Source organism: Tarenaya hassleriana, unplaced genomic scaffold (assembly GCF_000463585.1).
Source record: "Tarenaya hassleriana unplaced genomic scaffold, ASM46358v1 Cleome20, whole genome shotgun sequence".
Lineage (NCBI taxonomy): Eukaryota > Viridiplantae > Streptophyta > Magnoliopsida > Brassicales > Cleomaceae > Tarenaya > Tarenaya hassleriana.
Window position 1 is genome coordinate 41,618 of NW_010965373.1, and position 19,066 is coordinate 60,683.

A 19,066-nucleotide genomic window follows, 5' to 3' on the forward strand; every position below is an offset into this window, starting at 1 on the left:
TAATTATAACTAATATATATACAATATATATTAAAAAATAATATGTATATATATATATATATTATTTATAATGTAATTTATAATATATATATATATATATGTGTGTGTGTTTTATTAGTTATAAGTAATTTTATATTTAATATATATATATTATATATATATATGAATTTATATGTATATAAATTAATTTAAATAAATTATATAATTTATTTTTGTTTGAAATGATGATGTGTCATAATTTTGATGATGTGTATATAACTTGGAAGCCAAGTCATTGCCACATCATCATTTTTATTTGAGTTGGCAGACGCGAGAGGTTTTCAGTAAATTATTAACAAGTTTGGGGTTTTATTAGTTAATCATACCAAGTATATGATTTAATTGGTAAGCAAAAAAATATAAGATTTTTTCATTGACCTGGTAAAAATACAAGGTTTTTATAGCGATTTTACCTTATAAAAAAGTTACAAGTTGTTGCCACAATATATATCAGTAAGGAACAATATGGTCCATAAATGGCAGTTCCATATAAAGACAAGAGAGTTTCATAAGAAACATAACGCATGATTCCGCAGTCTTATCTTTACCCAAACCAAAAAAAAAAAAAAGTCCACAAGAGTGAGTTGGTGTCACTCTCCTGCGAAGAAAACGACGTTTGGGGCTCAATGGTCAAATCTTTCAAACCCGCTGTCCTGAGTTTTGGCGGTGCGACGCAGACGACCGACCGACCATAGATTTCATTTGCTTTTCACTCTCATGTTAATTTGAAAACAAGAAACAAAAACAAATACGTACACTGCGTCTACTAATATCTATACATTTCAGAGAAAAACATAGGAAAATTAGAAAAATAACACTTCAATTTTTCAAAATAAAATCCGAACTATTCCCAACTAAACCCTGAATCCTGCTGATTTCTAATATTTTTCACAAATAAATTCGAATTTTCAGAATTATATCATATTTAACCTTTAATGTTGATATAGCGTTTTAAAATTCGATCGAAATCAGGAATGTACGTCATCATTTAAAAACATTACGTGGTTAAATATAACATAATTTTGAATTTATGGAAAACACTAGAATTTAGGGGGATTGGAGATTTATTTGACAAAAAAAATTAATTCGAATTTTATTTTGGTAAATTTGAAAAATGAAGGTATTATTTTTTCTAATTTCTCAAAAGTATAATTATAATTACGGATATAACTCTTTATAAAAAAAATACGGATATAACTCAAAAAAAGAGGGAGAAATAACAGCAAGAAATAATGGGCCAAAGGCCGAGAAAACGTCAGTGGACTAACTTTATCATACGACCATTAAAGAATAACAACAACAATGGATCCGGTTTTATTGGGCCTTTGGCCCATAAGCGACCCAAGCCCATGACCAGTTGAAATAGTCCACGATGTTTCTTGGGAGTGAAGGAACTCGGTTGGTATCTTGGACAGGGAGATTCGAAAGAGAGACAGATGATAGTTGATGGTTTCGTGACCGGCAAGTCACCGGTACAACCAACGGGCGGAATTCTCCGACCACGTCTTTATGGACCGTACACATGTTTGTTAAACTAAATTATCTACTTTTTGAAATTCCCAATTTAGTATATAATTAAAATGTCACACCATGGAAGATAAAACCTTGGCGCCAATATGATATATGCACATTTAAATAATATTAAAACCCATATTTTACTTAATAATATATTGTTATGGTCACACACCATGGAAAATAGTGCATGTATTTTTAACGCTGATCCAAATACCAAAAATATTTTTTGTTAAAAATAAAATAAATAAAAAAACATTTTCTTTTTTCTTTTTTTTGAAAGAGAAATTAAAATTACAGCTTATGACAACGAAGGCGAAATTTCAAAATTATATTATTAATATAATATTTTAAAAAGGCAAAAGGAACCTTGCCGACTTTCTCTCTTGGCCTCTTGGCTCTTGCAACCTATTTCTTTTTTTTTTTTTCCTCCGAATATTTTCATTTTTTAATTTCTTCTTTGATTTTAGTTTCCCCCTTTCCTTTTTCCTCCGATTCAATCGCTCGATTCCGACAAGCCCCACCGATTTCTTCGGCGAAGAGACGGTCATTTCTCCGATGGCGCGCCGTCTTTTCGCCTGCTTCGGCGGGAGAGGGTCTTCCACGTCCGCCGGTAACAACGCCGCCGTCGTCGCCGCCGATGTTCCGTTTTATATATATATATATGTATGTATGTATATATTGGTCCAATGCGCATCTCTTTTAAGTTTTAACTGGCGGGAGAGGGTCTTCCACGTCCGCCGGTAACAACGCCGCCGTCGTCGCCGCAGATGTTCCGGCCGGAGACGGGCCCGTCCTGGTCCAGTTATTCTCGTCGCAGGGGTGCAAGACGTCGCCTGAGGCAGAGATGATGGTGTCGCGGCTCGGCCGCGGCGATTTCGACGGACAGACCGGCGGGGGATCTGGTTCTTCTCCGGTGGTTGTGCTGGTCTTTCACGTTGATTATTGGGATTACATGGGATGGAAGGATCCGTACGGATCGAGCCAGTGGACGGTTAGGCAAAAGGCGTATGTCGAGGCGCTGAGATTGGACACCATGTTTACTCCGCAGGTTGTGGTCCAGGGACGAGCCCAATGTGTCGGAAACGAGGAGGAGACTATTCTGAAGACGATCGTCGACGCGCCTAGGTTCCCTTCTCCGGCTTTTCGGGTGAGTATCTTACGATTTCAAGCGTTAGTTCGTTGTCCATTGATGAGTGTGTGTGGAACGTTTCCATGTTAGATTGGTTTATGGGTCTGATTACGGAGAGTCCACCTACGGAGAACAGTTCAAGTATTTTGTCTTGTGTTCACAGAATGTCGGAGAAAATAGGAAATGGCGTGAATGTTGGAAGCTTCCATACCGTTAGTATCTAGTAAATATTGCTGATAGCTTGGTTTCTGGGACTTTGTCTTGATCATACCCTGTTTTGTCCAAACATCTATAGAAAATTTTGGCTCGAATTCAGCAATTGGTCGTGCAGTAACCATCTCCGGTGGTTTAGCTATATGTCATTGGCATTCCACGATCGAGAACTCATCCACAAATCTCTCATTCAGATGGTTTGTTTCAACCTTCAAGCAATGTGGATTCCTTTAGTCTCAGACATATCAAATCAATCTTATTTAGCTAACATAACAATGTAGGCATCGAAACATCATCCCTTAGATGCTTAAAATGCCGTGTTTGCTCCACCTCATCTCCCTTCTTGGGGGAGGTTATGTCTCTCTGGTTAATTGGTGATAGGAAAATGAAGCTGTGGATCTGGATGTTGGGGCATAGGTAAAGTTGTATGTCACTGAAGGTTAGTTTCCTAATATCGGATTGAATTTTCGCTTATCAACATCATCGTGGCACGGTCGGTCATTGGATTTCCATGTGAGGGCGAGGGCCGGAATATATTTTGAAAACCCATTTCTTGTTGCCCCCAAAGGAGAGTGTTTTGCCTGAAAAAGCTTCTTATTTCTTGACCATTTTTGGCATTCTTGTGTGTTGGGTGGGGGATTTCCTATATGGAGTTCACAATCTCGAATCGAATTTTGTTTGTTCGCTCTTATTCAGGCAACTTTCCAGAGACCAACCTCGGAAACCCTGCAAGTGTCTCTTACGGGACCACTGCGTACGAAAGCAGACAGCAACGGGATCGATGTGATGGTGGCGTTATACGAGAACGGCCTTGTGAAGGATTGCCCTCGAGGAGAAAACAGAGGAAGAGTCCTGTCCAACGACCATGTCGTGAGAAAGCTCGAGAAGCTCTGCACTGTCAAGGACATGTCGGCGAAGAAGACAGTGTCCGGGACGGCACACTTCACCCTCTGGGACGGATTCAACTGCTCGAAATGCGGAGTTGCCGTCTTTCTCCAGAACAGCTCTCTTCAGATCTTTGGCACGCAGAATTTTCAGCTGCCTGATGAGATTTGAGATCGAAAACGCTCTGCCGTGGATTCAATCATTTCCTTAATGGTTTATTTCTTGACATAGATGTACATAGAGATGTGGTGTGGCTCTTCTTTGTTAGTAGGATGGTTTCCTTATGTTCAGATTTGGGTTTTCCAAAAGTGATATCAGTCCATTTTTATACTAAATTTGATCCCATTTGAGCATTTTTAATTCAATTTGGATGTGGTTTTTATTTATAAATATGTTTTTTTTAATGTTTTCCCATAAATTTAGGTTTAAGTTCGTTTTTTTTCAGATTTTCCCATTAATAAATTATATATATTAAATTCCTGTACAAGGAATTTTCTTTGGACTATATATATAATGGTAATATTGCTTAATTACTTAATAATAAAATAACGTTTTGTGGAATAGAGTAGAATTTATAGAAATGAAAATTTTCAAATTGAATTGCAAGAACAGGTTGTTATGATACGCAACGTTTGTAAATTACTGTAATTTAATCGCGAAATAATAAAATAACGTAATATTATTAATAAAACCATTATCACGGAAGAAGAAAAAAAATTCAAGTTTTGAATGGATAGTTTAAAATATTCGTTGGACATGTTGATTGATTATATTATTGATTTACGTGATCGGAGAGTCAAGGACACAGAAAAAACAAAAGGACGAGAAATTAAAAACGTGGTACGGTCATGTTCTTTTTCAATACCTTTAATTTATATAAATAAATTTCTCATTATTTCTTTTACATATATGTACATATATATATATATATATATATATATATTCGGCACGGTAAATCAATTACCAAATTCCATTGCCACCAAACAATAACGTTTCAAATCGACCTTTGTAAGATGATACAATCACACTTGGGATTTTAAAAACGCCATTATTAAATCCTAGAGGATAAAAAAAAGACTGAATTTTTAGAAATACATCACTCCAAAAAACATTATATAGGCTAAATTTCCGTATATGTAATGGATAAATTTAAATCAAAATGACACAAAAAATCTACGGTTTCAGATTTTTCAACGAGGAATTTAATTTCTCAACGACCCACCAAACTCATTTTACTGGTCTATAAATGCCAACAGAAATATATGTCACACCACTTAAATTTTTCTTAGCCTTACATATTATTTTTCAGTCAATAATCAAATATTTGTAGGGTCACTGGTAGAACCTACCCATTTTGGCTTTAACTTGATGTAAAAAAAAAATTAATCGAATTAATATATCCTTTTTTTCCAAAAAAATTAAAATAAAAGAAAATCAAATGGGCCTCATAAGGTTGTACATTTGTGCCGAAATAGCCCTTTGACTTTGGTTTGTCAAAACCGGAAGGTACAAGTAAGACATGCGCGGACTTCACGGGAACATGTAATTATAAAATAAAAAAGCATCTGAAATCCGAATGAAAGAGTTTTAAACTCGCGACTCGCGCAGAGTTCTTCGGAATTCACAGAGCCTCTTCCTTGTTCTTCTCTCATTCCATCGATCGAGTCCTGTTCTTCTGATGCAGAGAGACCGACAAAGAGGGCATCGTCGGAATTTTTTGTTCTCCGGTCGCCGCCGGTTCTTCTGATGGCGATCTTGGACCGGCAGAAGCCGCGCTCCGACAAGAAACTGCTCAGGTTTTGTCCGTTTTGGAGGATGGGAAGAACTTCCTCGTCTTCGTCGTCTATGCAGCACCTCAACAACATTAACTACAGTGGCCGCCATGGCAATCGAAATCCGGAGGTTTCCGGCTGCTCCAGGCCATCCTCCGCCTTGACTGTCTCCTCCGTCGCCAGATCACTCCTCCCCCGTCGCCGTCGTCTCCGGCTAGATCCTTCCAGTTACCTCTATTTTCCTTGTACGTTTACGTTCCTTTCTCCAAACTTGCTTGATTTGGGTTTGATCCTTTTTGGGGTTCGAGCTGGGAGGTGAAATTGTTGTTTTAGGGAATTCGAATTGAAGAACAATTTAGTTCGTACGCCGAAATCGTTGAATCTTTCGCCCGGTGGAAATGTATTCGTGTTCTCGAACTTGAATTGATTAAAAACCCTACTTGCTTCGTAGATGAACCTGGTAAACAGGTACGGAGCGCGATCAAACTGAAGAACACAAGCAAATCTCATACTGCATTTAAGGTAATGGATCATTTTGGCAATACAAGTAATAATAGTCTTCCCACAAATTCTATCCATTGGCTTGTCACTAAGTGATGCAAGTGGCCTGTTTCCATATTCAGCGCATTACCTTTGCCCATTGGGTTTCGCATTTTGGTATTGGTTGGTTGAGTGGCATCTGTGTATGTGTTTCCTTATCTTGACCGACATAGTGAGTAGGCTAAGTAAATGCGTAGTTATTGCTGGGAATTTGACTTGTAGTTGACTGTTTTTTTTTCTCTATTTGCAGCTAAGCCCCCGTCAATCTTTGTTGTGGTGTTTTTTTTTATTGTCTAATTGGTGTGTTTCTGCTTGTCTAGTTTCAAACAACGGCACCAAAGAGTTGTTACATGCGTCCTCCCGGTGGGATCTTGGCTCCGGGAGAGAGTATTATCGCTACCGGTAATGAAACTCTGGAAAAAACAGGTTGTGTTCTTGTGGGGGTTTCCCTCTTTTCAGAATGTTTTTCTGATGATTTCTCCTGGAAATGTTCGAGTGTAGTGTTCAAGTTTGTGGAACAGCCAGAAAACAATGAAAAACAGCAGCTGGACCAGAAGAGCAAGGTTAAGTTTAAGATTTTGAGCCTGAAGGTGAAACCAGGAATGGAGTTTGTGCCTGAGCTGGTATGTTTTGTTACTCCTTACACATCTTTTGTCATCGGTATAGTTCTGTTGTCACTCGTTTCAGACCCAAAGCGTTTTCTTTGTTGGTCTTGTCTAATGTTAAGATGTGTCTACTGCTTAATCTTGTAGTGTACATATACATATATATATATATATATATATATATATATATATAGCTGGCTCTGCCTGACTATAGTGTATGTAATCATTGATTTCTCACAGTTTGATGAGCAAAGGGATGAAGTAACGGTAGAGCGAATCCTACGCGTCATCTTTCTTGACGTAGAGCGCCCGAGCCATGTAAGTTTTTCGGTGTTTTTGCTAATAAGAAGAGATTGGTGACTATATATATACGAGTCTTTCAGTGGAAAAAAAGTTGCTTTTGTTTTATTTATCAGGCATTGGATAAACTGAAGCGCCAACTGGCAGAAGCCGAAGCCGCACTGGAAGCTCGGATGAAGAAGCCTCCTCCAGATACAGGTCCTCGTGTTGTCGGTGACGGTCTTGTGATAGATGAGTGGGTATGTGTAAAGATTCATACTCTGGTCCATTTTCTTTCCTCCTCCTCGAGATATATACGCTCTGCTCACCGAAAGTTCTCATCTTTCAGAAGGAGAGAAGGGAGAAGTACCTTGCGAGGCAACAGGTCGAAGCCGTAGATTCATCCTAAAACACGAGGGCGAGCTCTTCTCGAATGAAATAACGCGGAAACTCGGTCTGAATTCGCCCGAGTGCAGGCGAATGAGTTTTGACAGTTACCCGATTAGCTGCGTTTCGATTAGATTTCCAGTGGTAAGGCAGCCTGCAGAGATATCTATCACTTGCTCCTTCCCTTTGGCTGTGTCTGTGTGTGTGTATATAACTCTCTCCCTTCTTTGTTTTTTTCCTCCTCGGCCATGGAAATAAACCTTAGAATGGAATTGGGGCATATCGTCAAAATCAAAGCATGGGTTGTGTCTTGTCTTTGTTTGTTTTTTTTTTCTCGTCTGTGTTTCTGTGTTTTGTGTAGTTTGTGATTCACTTGGGTTTGCATTATTCTTAAATTATCATTTTTCCAATTTATATATATATTTTTTAAATTTAATAGTGACGTGGGAAATGGCATAACATAAGGGACAATCATTTGACTACACTGCACACTTTTCGACTTGTTAATTCAATTTTTGTCACTGGGACCTCGTGTCAACGGTTAATTTTAGATTATCTTAAAGGCTGGTGTATTTTTATTTGATAACCTAAAAATTCGGGATATTTTTTGGTAAATTAAAAAAGTTATGTATTTTTTAACACGCGTTTTAATTTTTATCGAGTTTTCTCCATTTGTTTATTACGATTTACAAGAACTTCCGCTTAACTCCAGTAAATGATACAATTTTTTTTAAAAAAAAAGAATTGAAATATAAAAAAAAAACAAATGGGGAGCGATTCAAGGCATACAGCAACAGTACTTGTTATATATATATATATAAATAATACCGGAGGTGATGAGATCACTCGTGCGGCCATTAACATGGGAAACGGTCAGCAGAATTGCACGACAGGTTGCAACAAATATCCTGGAGGAGGAGTCCATTTATTCAAAACCCTAAACCCTCTCTTCCACACTTGCCGATTTTATTATTATTTTAAATATATATATATATATATATACAATTTTCAAATTATTATTTAATAAGCCTACAAGGGAATTCATCTATTTATAATCCCATAACAAAACAAACACTGGTGTACATTTATCTGGAATTTTTAGGAATTAAACCGTTTAAGAAAATTAGTAAAGTGTATCTTTTGTGCCTTGTAAGGAAAGAAACGAATTCAAATTATAATTTAATACTTTCCTATAAAAGATAAAGGTTATCGGTTCATTTATAATCCGATAAGATGGAAACCATATAATAAAATTTCCTTTTTATTCTATATACATTTATCCTAACATTTTTATGGTTTAAACCATTTAGGAAAGTTAGGAAAAATATGTCCTTTTTTTCCCCAATGCGATAATTTAGAAAATGTCATCATTTTTTTTAAGAGTATTAAATATTTGTCTCTAATTTAATATGATTTCTCAAAGAACCCTTAGAAACCGGAATTTGGATGGTTTCTGTGACGCTCTAATTCCAAGGACGTAGAGACCATTCACATGACTTGACTTCGACACCATGTTTTTGTTTTTTAATCATATATATCATCACAGTCTCTAAGCAAAATTTCAAAAACACATCTATCTGAATATTTTAGGGTTTTAAATCTTTTAAAAAAAAAATTAAAAAGATAGGTTTTTTTTTAACACCCATACTCTATATTTGGAAAAGTTTTATCCTGAAAACAAATATATGCTTCCCACCGTAGTCTAGCCGTGGTGGAATAGTGATAACTGACTAACTGTAATTATAAAATAAAATAAAAAATAAAAAGTTAGAGCCCGTGAACGGCAGGATTCGAACCTGCGCGGGCAGAGCCCACATGATTTCTAGTCATGCCCGATAACCACTCCGGCACGTCCACCCATTTATAGCTTCGAGGATAATTAAATTTCAGAGACGATAACAAATACCCTTATTCGTTTGCTTAGTACATGATAAGATATTAATGATTAGATTAATTATTAAAATAACTCAATCTACTAACAATAATTCAAGAAATAATTTTATCATATTATATGTATATATATAAACAGACAGAACACTAGATATCGACTGAACATGTAAAAATCATGTGAAAAAAACCATTTGATTATATTATTTTTGGATTTGTATAAAAATTTCATTGAAAAACATATCATAAAATAACTTTATGATAAAAAAATTGCTACATAACATAAAGATAACATGTTAATCACCATTTTTTAAAAAGATAAAATGTATATTTTACAAAACAAAGGGTAACAATAGTGTTTGAAATTATGGGTCTTCAACGCCAGCATAAAGTAGCCTATGATTAGCTAAAATATAAACCCAATTATGAATAAAATAAAATATCTGAAAAATAAAATAAAAAGAGATCATAAAAAAATAGAGTGGCAGAAGTAAAATGTTTGTGTTTTTAATATACGATTAAAAAAATTACCAAGGCCAAAACTAAATATTAAAAAATCGAATTTTAAATTAATAAGATTATATATTATATTTGGGCACTCTTATAATATGTGCGAAACATATTAATAAATTCACATTTTTTGTTTTTTAAAATATATATTTTAACTCTTAAATATTTTCAATATAGCTTTATATGAGTATTAACTGTTTGGTGTAAAAGATAACTCATAATCAAACCAAAGAAATGTCCTAAAAATAAACCCCAAGTTGTGGCGTCAATGAGGCCCAATTAGGTAGTTCTACTTTTTATTAATGGGCTCACTAATGGGCTTTGATTTGACCTCATTATTAGCCCATTTCTTCTTCTCCACGTCATCAATTGGTCCATCCGGTCTGACTTTTGGTAACAATGTTCGAAGATTCTTTTCCAAATATTAAATCGATACGTGAAAATGCCGAAGTTGGTTCGATTCCGAACCATTTAATCTGGTTATGAGATATTAAATTAATATGAATTCGATTATCAAATATCGAGAATATATATTATTAAAGCTTCTATAATCTTTTTTAATCATATCTAAACGCATATTCCGTCGCAATGTTTAATGGAAAAAAAGAACATGTATAATTACGATCGTGGTGGTAATCGGATAAGAAAGATTTGATTGGATATTTGCAGAAATATTAAATAAACAAATGTCTGAGAATGGGCAGACAAAGTGGAATATTCATTGTGTATGTCCGAAGATATTGTCAAGGGCACTATTTCATATCATGATATATATATATATATGATATGATATTTATGTACTCAAATATATATGTGTATGTATCTGTTAATTGGTTAATATTCTGTATTTAATATACGCAAAAAGAAATTCATGAAATTTCCTCAAATTCCAGCATGAATTAGGTCACATACGTAATGGATATCCAACCAACCAAATCTTGCATGGTTTAATTAAATAACTCTGCCACAGATTTTTGTATTATTTGCAAAATTGACTCCCTCGTGCTACGAATTTACCCTTTTGCCCCTAAGCGAGCTTCCCAGAAGGGAGGATTTCCCCGGTTTCCCAGACACGGACCCGGCCTTCCGTCCCCATTATCTGTACCTTAGTTGGGTTCCATGGCGGTTCCTTCTCGGAAAATCACCTACAAATTTCTCCTTTATATACACTTCCTCCGAACTCATCTCCCATTCAATCCCTCTCGATTTCAATTCAGACAACTCCGTACAAAAAGCTTCGACGACTCCGCTCCAATGGCGTCTCCGAAATCATCTGCGAGACCGACCCAGCAAAACCCAGAAGCCAATTTCCACGATTTCTTACCAACCATGGCGAGCAAGCTCGGCGGGGAGGCGCTGATCGGCGAGCTCTGCAAAGGGTTCGAGCTCCTTATGGACGGCGACAGAGGCGTCATCACTTTCGAGAGTCTCCGGCGTAACGCCGCGGCGGTTCTAGGGCTCGGAGAACTTTCCGACGAAGATGTCCGGTGTATGATCAGGGAAGGCGACTTCGACCGCGACGGAGCGTTGAATCGGATGGAGTTTTGCGTTCTCATGTTTAGGCTCAGCCCCGATCTGATGGAGGCTTCTCGGTGGTTGGTCGAGGAGGCGATTGAGGAGGAGTGCGTGAAATCCACGCGCCGGCATTGATCTGGAAACCCGTCTGGATGAGTCCGATGGTTTCGATTGACTGATTCTTTTTTTTTTTTAATTTTTACCTTTTCCCTTATTCCATCGTTGTTATTGCTTGACAAATATTTATTGGAAATTATACTTTTTTTTATGGGGAAATGAAAAAAAAAAGTACATTTGGAAAGTGAAGCATCCGTGAATTGCAAGTCATGAATGAATGGCATTGTCGGGGACATGAATGTTTCTGATGTTTCAAGAAATGTCCTCCCTTATTATTACAAGACATGATTTCAATCCCAATGAATTCGATATAATGAAATATAAATAAATAAAAAATGTTCAACCCTTTATTTTTCACAACCTCGTTACAAAAAAAAATATGACAAATCAGTTTATGTTTATGGGTGTGTATATATATATAATATCATGTATTTTTGCATTAGTTCTATCATCCTAAACATTTTACCCATAAATCTCGAAAATTTCGTAAGAATCATAATTTATAGGTGCGGCTGTGCCACCGCGTTAGGGTTGACATATATGTCAATAACGCGAAGAGTATATTAATTTTTACCCACATTCACACTTGGTTTGACATTTATTTTAAAATTTAATTAATAATGTGAAATAGTTAAAACACCATTATGATAATATTGGTTTTGGAAAATGACATCTTCTAGAGAAACATTGTCGCAGAAAAAAAAAAAGACACTCCTTTTATGAAGATGACTGTGATGAGCAACATAACATCATTGCTGTTTTTTAATCATTTTAATTAAGAAATTAAAAATAACATTAAGCCCCCCCCCCCCCAAAAAAAAAACAATACACACAATCTAAAGTTGAATTTGAATTAATAATAAATTAACGAGCAAAATAAAAAATTCAAAATAACCCCTCAATACTTCTTTATAATTTTGTGTCCAAATTATTTCTATCATTTCTCTATCCATTTCACACAGCCATCAAAATCTTTATTAGCATCTCAGGATTGGAGAGTTATCCGATTGAGTTTTAACAATTCGGATAATTAAGGCGGTTTATTTAACTTTTATATATTAGTTTATGAGTTCTAGAGAATTGAGTTTATAGAGCTGAATTTTTATTAAATATCGAAACTTAAAATTATAAACTTTTAAGGGTTTAAATACTTGATGCCAATTAACCATTGAGTACAAAAATTAATTATTTGATCGAATTAATAATGGTAATTCTATAACTGATAACCAATTAAAAACATAGATGGTAATGTGATTATATCGATTTGGTATAACTCAATCATTCATTTGATTTAACACAAATCAAAACAATAATTATTATAATTGTATATTTTTCGTTGATTATCCTTGCATTATAATTCATAAGTCGAAGTAACCGCGAAATGATCATATTAGAGTGTAGAACCGTGAATCAACGTCGGGGGTGTTTTGGAACTAATGAAAGAAAAGGAGAGATATATAAATTTTCCAATTTGTAGGGGTTGACTTGAAAACATCGAAGGAAAATCCATATTTTATCTGGGATTAAAAATAAAGAATCCAAGCCATTTTTTGTCTTCTATATATACGCGCACTCCGTATTCTGATCTTCGTACATTTCCCCAGAATAATATTAGGAAAAAGATTTTGAAAAGAGAAGGGAAGAACCTCCGGCGATTCGTGAACTGACGGCGGACACGACGTTTCCATGGCGACGAAAGTGTATATTGTGTATGTGATTTTTTTTCTCAGTTCGAACATTGGCTACATGTGCGATTATTGATTTGTCAAGCTGTTCGTGTTTTTCTCTGATTCACTGTAGTGACAATTGTTCTGTGATTTGTTTTTTTTTTCCCACTGTCGACGGAAATTTTTCCTTGTTCTAGAGATTTCTCTGGTGATTTATGCTACTGCAGCCGCTTGGCGTGGTTATATACGGTGTCTGATCGATGTTTTGCTTTCTCTGCGATTTGTCATCGAGATTTGATTTTGTTTTTTTAAATTTGTAGTTCATCCTCTGGGTTCTTGGCGATTTGGTGTCCCTTGCTCTACTTTTGTCTTGGCTTGATGCGTGATTTTCCTTAAAACTCTGCTAATTGGGGTGAAGGCATTCGCCTTTAGCGTGACGTGATTTTGCTTTGTTCTTGGTTTTTTGAAACGCTTTCGATCTCTGTTCACGTATTCCCTCTGATCTGATATAATGCCTTGCGCCTAGAAACGATTGTACCTCCATCTAACTAAAACCCAGGCTGGGGAACACAGGAACAGATGACCTGCTTATGTGTGTGAACAGTGAACAGCCCTCGAGTCTCTTACTGTTTCTTTATGGATGGGTGCGAGAGACCAGACATGAGATAGCATTTGATCTTTGTAACAGGTTTTACTCCATGTACGGCCATGTCGAGAAATTGGCAGAGGAGATAAAGAAAGGGGCTGCATCTGTTGAAGGTGTTGAAGCCAAACTATGGCAGGTTCATGCTTAACTATGTTTAACAAAACTGCCTTGTATAGAGATTGTGTTTGCATTGTGAATTTCACCAGCATCAATGGCTTCTTAGGTGTCAATTAGAGATTAGTTTTTGGGATACAACTGGCTGCAAATCCCGAAAATACCGCTGAGATAAGATTTTAGATTTTCTCTGCTATTAATATTGCAGTTTACAGATTTTCCTTCTGTATAAGTTATTGGTGAGAAAATCCGTCTTACACTTGTTTTTCCGGTTCTGTCTCATCCGATAATCTGATTTGAAAATCACAGACAAGAACTGTGAGCACAACTTACAATCACAAGTTATCTCTATGGATCACTGGAAGCATTTAAGAATTGAACAGACTGTTCTTGATCTTGACAGGTACCCGAGACACTTCCTGAAGAGGTTATCGCAAAAATGAGCGCACCACCAAAGAGTGACGTCCCGATTATTACCCCGAACGAGCTTGCTGAGGCCGATGGACTCATCTTCGGTTTTCCTACAAGGTTTGGCATGATGGCTGCTCAGTTCAAAGCGTTCTTGGACGCGACAGGAGGACTATGGAGGACTCAGCAACTCGCCGGTAAACCAGCCGGCATCTTCTACAGCACCGGGTCTCAAGGTGGTGGCCAGGAAACCACTGCGTAAGTTCTTTTGCGTAATGGTCCAGACCAAGAACTCGAGTTGAGGTTCTTGTCCATGTAATGAACAAAAAGGGTTGTTTTTTTTTGTAGATTGACGGCGATAACTCAGCTGGTGCACCACGGGATGATATATGTCCCGATAGGGTACACGTTCGGGGCGGGGATGTTCGAGATGGGGAAAGTGAAAGGAGGGAGTCCGTACGGAGCAGGGACATACGCGGGAGATGGTTCGAGACAGCCGTCGGAACTGGAGCTGGAACAAGCCTTTCACCAAGGCAAGTACATCGCCACCATTGCCAAGAAACTCAAAGTTGCTTCTGCTTAAGAAACACAAGTAAGTCTCTGGTTTGGTATCTGGGTTTCTTATAATTCTTTGATGGGGAAATCTATTATTTGCATTGTGTGGTTTTTCGTCTTTTGTTATCATTATTATTATCCACACTACATTACTAATTACTTGGGAGCAATAGTTCTTGCCCTGAGTCATATATATTTAGTATTGATGATGACGATGATCAGTTGAGATTATGTTGAAAACGAAGATCATAAGCTGAAACGTCAAAAACGATGTACCGATAAGTATTGCCATATATATATAAAGGCCCATTTTCAAGGGTAAGTGACCCATTTTATATATATATATATGTATGTATGTATATATTGGTCCAATGCGCATCTCTTTTAAGTTTTAACTAGGCTGCGTTTGGTCATGTAGGATTATGTTTTTTGTTCATCGGATGGAATGAGCGGAGACTTCTCCCTTAAACATAAAACGAAAAATATATAATTATATTCGAATAAATCTGTTCTAAAAATTATTTAGATCTCTTTTTCTATTTATGAAATTCAACTATCTAGATTCGAAAGAGCGACAAAAAATGACGGAATTAAAGCAACTAATTTTAGAAAGTTGATATTCTTTTTAATAAAATTCGAACCCGAACCGAATCAATATCCGCACGTAAAATCAAACGGGTATAGTTTTTCAAAACCAAAGAAAAAATCTTATGAATCTGAAAATTATCTAATGGGAATCGAATTCCAAACATGAAAATATTAGCCCCACCTTCATTCCTCGAGCATGGCTACGAGAGACACGTAAGGAAAATCGAGTGGATATTTTATTTGGAAAATGAATTATATCAATAAAAAAAAAACTCGAAAATTTCGTTTTCTTTTGTTGCCAGCCTTGTTGATGACTCATCAGACATGAAGAGTAATTAAAAAAAATTCAGACAGCAACAGCAAGTGTATGCGAAAGTTTAGATCATTTTCGGCGATAATAACGTTGCTACCTGAACCGATGGACAATTGACATTTAAAAAAAAAGGTTTTTTTTATGATACCCATATTTAATTTGCAATTTATTGACCCTCGTAAGGCTCGGATTGAACAAAATTATAATGACCTATAATTGTAAAACTTAAAATTGTGTTAACAAAACATGAAAGAAAACAGAAATATACCCAAGAGATCGGGGTGAATCCCGTTGAAAAGGGTGAACATGCTTTTATCCTAGATCTCATGTTCGAGCCGGGGAGGAAGGTATTACCGCTAAACTATGGCCACACATTTTACCTCCGGACTATAAAATATATAGTTAGGTCGAAATTTCGGTGAACTTTTTAGATAGTAATAAAAAAAAAACACTGACACATACTCTTCTAAATTATTAGACGTAGAAACATTGCATTACACATATATAATAAACTAGTGTTGCTATTTTAAACAGCCCATGATGACCACGTTTAGATTTTTATCATTCTAAATTAATACATATGATATTATAGTTATCACGTGTCCCTGTCCGAAATACAGCAAGAAAATATCTAACGTGGGCATGTCCATTGTCTTGTTGTAGCAAGAGAGACACGAACTAATGAAGACTTCGGTCAAACGACTTCCATCACTCACAAATCTGTAACTTTGGATTTTTTTTCTCTTTAATAAAAATTTGTATAAAGATACAAAACTGTTTGAATCGGAGATCAATATAGTGGTACGGTTCTCTTAAGATATACATGTGGAATTCAATCTCTGATTTTATGGTTTGTATATTAAATATTACTCGCTAAGATAAGGTCACAAAATCAAATAATTAACCATTTGCAATTATGATTAATCCGAAATGGCAGAAATAAAGATCTGGTTAGAACTTGGATTAGAATTTAGAAATGGAGAACACACCGTACTATGGCGTTTTACTTCCACAGCTCTACTGGGCCAACATGATGGGCCTACCGGGCCCACTTTGTAGGCCTTGGAAGTGAACAAAGCAAGTTGTATCGCACGTGCGGGATATTTAATGTGTGCCGAGTCAAAGTCAACGTATCTAACGTGTCAGTGTCCCAAGCGGTGTGTTTGATAGCCACGTGCGAAATCAAACACCACACGTGTGTCATCTCTAGTTTTCTTTTGTCCAAATCGAAGTCTCTTTCACCGTTAGCCATAAGCAATGCACATTAGTGTTTTTTTTCCTATGAAATAAAAAATATACTTTCAAAATATTTATTATTTTAGATTGTTTCATATTTTTTTTAAAAATAGAACAAAAGCCACATATACCCCTATTTGATGATAAAAATAATACAATCATTATTATTGGAATTTAATAGGAATAAAATTGGAAACTATTATAAAAAATGTCTTGAAAATATAAAACTATAAATATTTTGAAACATAAAAAATAATCTAAAACTACAAATATTTTAAAACGGATGAGGGAGTAGCTACTAGCTATCTCCAAATAATTTTGTATTTTTTAAGGCAAGAGTATTAATATTTATTGTCAAAGAAATTATAACTGCCATAACTGTTATTATGAGAATTCGAATATTAGTAATTATTAAATAAAAAAAAAGAATATTAGTAATTATGCATGTTAGTGAGACATGCGATAGTGAGACAGCCTCACGTGAATGGCCGTATCTTCATTGGCTATAACCCAATCGTGGGTCCAACAAGAACAAAGTACCGGCTGACCGTTCATTGTGTTAGTCAATGCATTTTAATCAGACACGTGGAGAGATCCTAAGGTGATCCTCACGGATCCAACAGTACACCTTCCCACACCTGACAAATATCTTAAAAATCGAATTACGTAATGCAAAGCTTAAAACATGTATATACTGTAATATAATTCTGCGTACATTTGTATATATTATGTATGTATACATATATATATAATTCTCATTTGAAACTTAAACAAATGCGTTATACATTATTTTATTACATGTAAAAACGTTAGATGTCGGATCTATCTACCATAATTCTCTAATTAAATTAATCTAAAAAATATTGAGTGAAGACAAAATCTTTTATCTTATTTAGGAAATTGCAATTCATGTTTACTAATAATAAAGATTGAAACTTAGAAAACTCGAGGAGATTAAGAAGAAGAGCAAAGAGAGAATTGCTCAGGAAACATGAATTGCCTTTTGTACACTGGTTTACATAATTCATCCAACTAAAACACATTAAACCTTCTACCTCGGAAAGAGTCTCTTCATACTGTCTCTTCTCTGCTCTGTTCTCTAGTTACTGTCCCCATTGTTTGTGACCAGGGACCCATTTAGGACACTTGGGGCTGAAGTAACTCGAAACAACCCTCGAGTTCAACAGCTCAACGATCGGAGCAAACTTCACACATCTCGGCGTCTTGTACTGATTGATCGAAGCTCCTAAGCTTATCGCGTAATCCATGAGCTTGTCGAAGGTTCCTGCCTCGACGATCTTGATCTCGAGTGGACCGATGGACTTGTCACTTACCCTTCCTTGTCTGTACACACTGTTCAGTGACTCTTCAATGGTCAAGCAGCAGTCTTCGAAGATGGAAGGAGGGATTGGTGTCTGCCCTTTTAGGGTCAGCTCCCAGAACAAGACATAGTGGCCTGGAACAGTGGTCGTGTCTGCGTAGCTTGTGTACTCCGACAGAGTTGCCTCGAACGGGACGAGGTGTGTCACGGCTTTTTTCACCGCGTTTTGGAGCTCGACCTCGTCTGTCTTGTCTGAATCTATGCTCAGAACCACGTTTTTCCGGCATATGAAGCTGAATTGAGGTGCCTTGTTCTTGAAGCCAGTCACTCTCAGCACATCACCCACTCTGTACCTGTAAAGTCCTGCAAGATTCACAACACAATACACTTAGGTGCCGATCATCTCGATTGAATCTTGAGATGATGGAATACCGTTGAACTTACCCGCGTAGGTGGTGACGACAAGCTCGTATTCCTGTCCAAGCTTGACATCAACAAGATCAACAAGCTCCTTTTGCTCCCTCTCAGTGAGTGACTTCGGAAGATTGATAGAGTTGGTCACCCCGTTGTTCCTATGAACCGGTAAGAACTCGAAGTACGCCATGGTGGGAATGAGCGTGTAAGAAACCTCGCTAGGTTTGCAGATCGGTCTAAGATTCACTCCAAAGTAACATTCGGAAGAAGCATACATTGTGCAGACAAGAGGCAGACCATTGCTGTAGTAATCCAGCGTTTGGATGTACTGCGACATTGTCCCAGTCACGATGACATCGACATACTTTGTGTTAGGCCACAACCGGGTGATAATCCCTTGCCAAGACTCTT

General features: G+C 36.5%; 5 protein-coding genes and 1 non-coding gene across 6 annotated transcripts in view; 4 read left to right on the forward strand and 2 right to left on the reverse strand.

Moving 5' to 3' along the window:
- The first annotated feature begins 1,957 nt into the window (after positions 1-1,957).
- Positions 1,958-4,116, forward strand: LOC104813397. The gene is made up of 3 exons (XM_019202538.1): positions 1,958-2,164; positions 2,259-2,701; positions 3,593-4,116. The coding sequence occupies exons 1-3, from the start codon at positions 2,110-2,112 to the stop codon at positions 3,950-3,952; spliced, it is 858 nt and encodes a 285-aa protein (XP_019058083.1). The 5' UTR covers positions 1,958-2,109; the 3' UTR covers positions 3,953-4,116.
- Positions 4,117-5,367: 1,251 nt separating this feature from the next.
- On the forward strand, positions 5,368-7,782 carry LOC104813398 (vesicle-associated protein 4-1-like). Its single transcript, XM_010540955.2, has 7 exons — positions 5,368-5,798; positions 6,005-6,075; positions 6,414-6,495; positions 6,595-6,716; positions 6,939-7,016; positions 7,115-7,237; positions 7,327-7,782. Exons 1-7 carry the CDS (start codon positions 5,528-5,530, stop codon positions 7,384-7,386), a joined length of 807 nt encoding a protein of 268 aa, XP_010539257.1. The 5' UTR covers positions 5,368-5,527; the 3' UTR covers positions 7,387-7,782.
- Positions 7,783-9,139: 1,357 nt separating this feature from the next.
- On the reverse strand, positions 9,140-9,221 carry TRNAS-AGA. Its single transcript has one exon. It is a non-coding gene; the product is annotated as a tRNA-Ser (tRNA).
- A 1,480-nt stretch (positions 9,222-10,701) lies between these two features.
- Positions 10,702-11,544, forward strand: LOC104813399 (calcium-binding protein PBP1-like). The gene has a single exon (XM_010540956.1). It carries the CDS (start codon positions 10,881-10,883, stop codon positions 11,409-11,411), a length of 531 nt encoding a protein of 176 aa, XP_010539258.1. The 5' UTR covers positions 10,702-10,880; the 3' UTR covers positions 11,412-11,544.
- Positions 11,545-13,079: 1,535 nt separating this feature from the next.
- On the forward strand, positions 13,080-15,110 carry LOC104813400 (probable NAD(P)H dehydrogenase (quinone) FQR1-like 1). Its single transcript, XM_010540957.2, has 4 exons — positions 13,080-13,102; positions 13,749-13,842; positions 14,224-14,486; positions 14,577-15,110. Exons 1-4 carry the CDS (start codon positions 13,080-13,082, stop codon positions 14,809-14,811), a joined length of 615 nt encoding a protein of 204 aa, XP_010539259.1. The 3' UTR covers positions 14,812-15,110.
- A 2,678-nt stretch (positions 15,111-17,788) lies between these two features.
- LOC104813401 (indole-3-acetic acid-amido synthetase GH3.6-like) overlaps positions 17,789-19,066 on the reverse strand; it is a 2,949-nt gene continuing 1,671 nt past the window's right edge. Inside the window, exons 3-4 of the mRNA XM_010540958.2 lie at positions 18,686-19,066; positions 17,789-18,604 (exon numbers count right to left, since the gene is read on the reverse strand). Of these exons, the coding sequence (XP_010539260.1) occupies positions 18,024-18,604; positions 18,686-19,066 (962 nt within the window). The 3' untranslated portion in view covers positions 17,789-18,023. The remainder of the gene's footprint in view (positions 18,605-18,685) is intronic.